At 33.9% G+C, this 5,048-nt stretch overlaps 1 protein-coding gene across 1 annotated transcript; it reads left to right on the plus strand.

Annotated features, from left to right (window-relative positions):
• Positions 1 to 575: 575 nt before the first annotated feature.
• Positions 576 to 2,050, plus strand: LOC145166253 (basic leucine zipper 19-like). Its single transcript, XM_079085194.1, has 3 exons — positions 576 to 787; positions 999 to 1,704; positions 1,842 to 2,050. The coding sequence occupies exons 2-3, from the start codon at positions 1,026 to 1,028 to the stop codon at positions 1,853 to 1,855; spliced, it is 693 nt and encodes a 230-aa protein (XP_078941320.1). The 5' UTR covers positions 576 to 787; positions 999 to 1,025; the 3' UTR covers positions 1,856 to 2,050.
• Positions 2,051 to 5,048: the final 2,998 nt, after the last annotated feature.

Here is a 5,048-nt window from a genome sequence, read left to right on the forward strand (position 1 = left end):
GGTGTTGTGGTGGTGGTGATTGGTGATGATGGTGGTGGTCGAAAATGGTGGTGAATGGTTATGTAGGTGATAGTGGTGGTGCTGATGGTGATTGGCGGCGGTGGGGCTTATGATAGATGTGGGTAGTGGTGGTGGAAACAATGCTAGAAGGGCATTTTTGTTTTTTTAAAATGTTTAATAACCCCTCCGTTAGGGCTGTTAGAGGGGAGGACGACCAATGTTACCAAAACCCTCCATAGGGACCAATACTGTTACCTTTTCAAAAGTAGGACAAAAAAGGTTACAACCGATAAACTACAAGGACCAAGACTGTAATTTACTCTACTATTATAAAAGAATTTTAGGTACGTGATAATAATATAAAACTATATATTTTACTTTTTTGTAATAAAGGAAAATACAAAATCAACGGTGAGTAATACACTTCCATTTTATGCATAAAACAATTGTGCAGGGAGAATCTGCATAGACCTGTAGCTTATTTATTTTAATCATTTAGTAGATCATGGTGTCCACCAAACATTCTCCTGAATTTACAGATTAGCCCCTCAAGTACATATAAATCTACCCCTTCAGCCTTTCTATAACTTTTCTTTTACGAAAAAAGACTTTCTCTTCCTTTCCGGGAATCTCTCTACCAGTGGTCCATCTTCTTCGATCCATCTTTTATATCGATTCTTATGAAAGGATTTCCCTCTTTCGCCCCAAATTACCATCGTCACCTATCAAGCTCAATTGCTTAATTGCTCAATTAAACAATTCACTCAGTTCCAGGGTTTCTTCATAGGTAAATTTCTCCAAACGAATTGGTTAGTTACTGTTTATTGATGGATTAGACGATTACAGTTGAATTCTGTTGAAATTCTTAGCATATTCAGAGATCATCACTTGATGATTACTTGATTAGTTACCATTTTGTGTGGCTACTTCTGTTCAAAGCTCAATTTGCATCGAAGTAGTTTATGTGTTGATTTTATCTTCATTATCTGTGTTTCTAGGGTTTATAAGTTACAAATCGGGAAGCAATGGATGATGGAGAACTCGATTTCTCCAACCACGAGATGTTTGTGGGTGATATCCCGAGCAGTGGTTCCATGAACAGCTTCTTCGATGACATCTTCAACGACACACACGCGTGTACTCATAAGCACACATGCAACCCTCCGGGACCTGATTCATCACACACGCACACATGTTACCATGTCCACACCAAAATCCTACCTGCTACGAGCGATGACGACAAAACCCCTACAGAAGACACCGCGGAATCCTCCGACAAAAAAGGTAAGAATCGCCCATCCGGAAACCGGGAAGCTGTGAGAAAGTATCGTGAAAAGAAGAAAGCACGAACTGCTTCATTAGAAGACGAAGTTGTTAGATTGACAGCATTGAATCAACAATTAATGAGGAGAGTTCAGAGTCAAGTAGGATTAGAAGCAGAAGTAGCGAGGCTAAAGTGTTTGCTTGTGGACATTAGAGGGAGAATCGATGGCGAAATCGGATCTTTTCCTTATCAGAAACGCCACCACCCGGTGGGTAATAATCAGAATTTGAGCAGTGGGTTCTTGTTAAATCCTTGTAATTTGCAGGGTGGTGAATCGATGCACCATGATCTGGACATCAACGGCTGTGACTTTGAGGATCTACAATGTTTAGGGAACCAAGGATTGTTGCCGAATCAGTCTGCTGGAAGTAAAAGAAAAGGTAAACATCAAACAAGAATCAGATTTTAATAATTTTTTCCAAGATCTTTCACCATGGTTTTAAGTTGATTTGTGTTGATGTGATTTTTTAATAAATAATGTGTCTTGATCTTGAATTGTTTTTTCCTTTCATAATAGGTGGTCGTAGATGAATTGAGTACTGGAGTGATGCATGGATCTTTCTTGGTGTACAATAACTGGTGGATTACTAGGGTTTTGTGGTCCATGTTTTGTATGTTTATTTAGTTTGAGTTTTTTTTTTTTTTTTTAATCTTTATGGAGCTAGATGACTGTTGTTGTCATCCCTCTGTTTTCAATAATATATAGTAGCTCGTAATTTCCGACTACATCCTCTTCTTGAATCCTATCATAGTTTAGAGCCGAATCCCGGTCTAGAAATAGATTGGGTAGCGGATCGTTGGTCTAATGGTAATATAGCCGTTTGCAACCGTTTTTATATTCAAGATGACAATTTTGCCCCTCACTTTTTTGGTATATATAGGTATCCTATATGTTAGTTTCATCACCCCTATTCAAAAAGGCAATCTCATTCACTACTCAAGAGCTTTCTTTATTTCTCTTGCAAGAAATGACATTCGAATGTGATCAATCTTAGTCTTTCGTTGATCGTTGGTCTAATGGTAATATAGCCGTGATGCAATTAATATGTGGAAATGGCTAAAAATGAAATGATTCAAAGTTTTAAAAAGCTAGAACTTTTTGTAAAATTAAAATCCGTTGTTTCGTTGGCTCCCCTTTGGGTTATGGGTCATTGGCTAACTTGGCATATGATGAAACGAGCGCCTATGTTTAAATTATTTGGATATTTGCATTCCCGGGAAAATTTATATAAAATTTTAGATTACATAATAACCACTTTAGAATTATAAAATACAACTTTTCTATATCTTTTTGATTATTCGACCATTACGATTTGCCAATTAAAATTAAAATATAAATTTGAAAATTCTAGCATACCTACTTGATGAAAGTCAACAAAAAATTCTAGCATGGAATATGTCTAAATGTGTTTTACCTCGAAAAGATACTTTGAAAATGTTTCATGACCAATTTATATTATTAGCTTAGCTAAATGTATTCCAGGTGGGTCCTAGGACCTACCTAAGTTCTAATATCTTATAGAAATTATATAGAAACTTATATTATGACCTATCTTATTGTATTGAAAAATATAAATGACCTATTTAATTCCTTATGAGGAACCACATAACTTTTTGTTCTAGATTCGCCAGTTATATAAGGTTATGTCAAGTTTGGAGTTGAGTTGGGTACTTGAAAAATTAACTAAAATGCTTGAAGTTTTTTAAACAAACAACTAGTTTTTTTTATTTAAAAGTTTATTATCCTACAAGTTGTTTAATATTTGACAAAATCCTTTTAATGTACTTAAAATTAAACGAATTTGAATTAAAAAGCAAAATGTTTCGTGAATTGGTAAAACACCACTAAAGCTAAATTTATATTATCTTTTAAAACTATATCTCCCATTGTTACTTGTGTCGTGTTAACCTAACGACAAATATTGGCAGGTTGAAGCTTTACATGAAAATATATATTATGATTTGATTTACTCGATGATTACATAAATTTTGCTCTAAATGCGCATTATACATTTATTTAACTAGGGGTGAGCATGATGCGGTTTGGTTCGGTTTTTGCCCAAAACCGAACCGAAAACCGCAACTTCGGTTTTTTGAAGTTTAGAAACCGCACCGTTCGGTTTTTATGCGGTTCGGTTTTTTTTTTGCGGTTTTTTGTCAGTTTTTCTTTTTATTATTATTATTTTTTTACTTTTGGTTTTTTGCGTTTCAGTTTTTATGATACCACCACCTCTTGGTTTGAAATCAAATTACATAACCATTCATCCAACATGTTTCTAATGCTTGAATATAATACGGATTAAATATAATATTTGTTTCACATTTATATGAGATAATATCAATTAATGTATTAATAAAAATTATACTATCATCGATAATACTCTTCATATTTAAATGTTAAAAAATGTCGTAAACATTATTTGTTCTTATAAATATCACTAAATATATGCTTAAAAATATAAAATCATCCTTTCATAAGATAAATAATTATATTTATAGAAATTTTAATTGTCACGAGTTTTTCGTTCTTACAAATATCAACACTTAATATATATATATATATATATATATATATATATATATATATATATATATATATATATATATATATATATATATATGCGGTGCGGTGCGGTTCGGTTTTTTTTACGGTTTTTGCAAGACTAGAAACCGCACCGCACCAAACATTTTCGGTTTTGCAAAACTAAAAACCGCACCGTCGGTTTTTATTTCGGTTTCGGTTTATGCGGTTTTTTCGGTTTGCATTTCGGTTTTTGCTCACCCCCACATTTAACAATAGTTGCTCAGTATTATTTAAAGCTTATCTAACGAAATATGGTTCAACCAATATACATAACTCAATGAGAAACACGATGGTGTGCCATCTAGCTTTGGTAATAACGAAACAATTAAACTTTAAGAAATGAAGCTACTAAACATGCACGAAGTAGCAACATAGTGGCGAGCTCAGTCCCACTTACCATTGAGAACTTACCTTCGAAAAACAACACAATGTTGATAACTAAGCAACGAACGATCACTACTACTAGTCTACTACCAAAACAACAAAAGATTACTACTACCATCAACATAACAATGACACATATTTCCATTAGATATGATTTGTTTCCTCTTTTTAGAGTTTAAGATGTATTTCATTTTTGTAATTTATAAGATTTGAAAAAATATATAAAGATTCCATTTTTTTTCAAACCGGTATTTTTAAATCGGATTCACCCAATCCGGTGTCCGACGGTTTGATATGTTTTATTTTGACTCGAATCCGGTTTGAATCCGATCAAGTTTTGCTCCAGATTGTTGGCCAAAATCAATTTTGATAAATATTAAACAAGTAAAAAAGGTGTAGAGTACCCACTTGAATACGTATATACAAGATTTTAAGAAAGGGCTAAATGATTTCGAAATTGGTTTGAAATCGGAACAAAAGTAATTTCGGAATGAACTGATATTGGAACCGAGATTGATCTCGGAATAAGTTTGTCTCGGACCGAAATATATCTCAAAACGTAGTTGATATCAGACCGAAATTGATCTCAGACATGATTGTGATGTGAATGTGATTTCGGAACATTGGAACTGATTGCGATGCGAATGCACTTTCGCAGCGAAAGTGGTTACTGTTCAATTGCAATCGTTTGCAACTAGTTGGAGTGCAACACTTTGGAACATTCGCATCGGATAGCATGTTACTGTTCAATTGTGA

Source organism: Lactuca virosa, chromosome 3 (genome assembly GCF_052849685.1).
Source record: "Lactuca virosa cultivar CGN04683 chromosome 3, Lactuca_virosa_CGN04683_v6, whole genome shotgun sequence".
NCBI classification, from domain to species: Eukaryota; Viridiplantae; Streptophyta; class Magnoliopsida; order Asterales; family Asteraceae; genus Lactuca; species Lactuca virosa.

What these genes read in the sequence shown, in the direction of transcription:
- LOC145166253 (XM_079085194.1), top strand. Translation starts at nt 1,026, where the DNA reads ATGGATGATGGAGAACTCGATTTCTCCAACCACGAGATGTTTGTGGGT.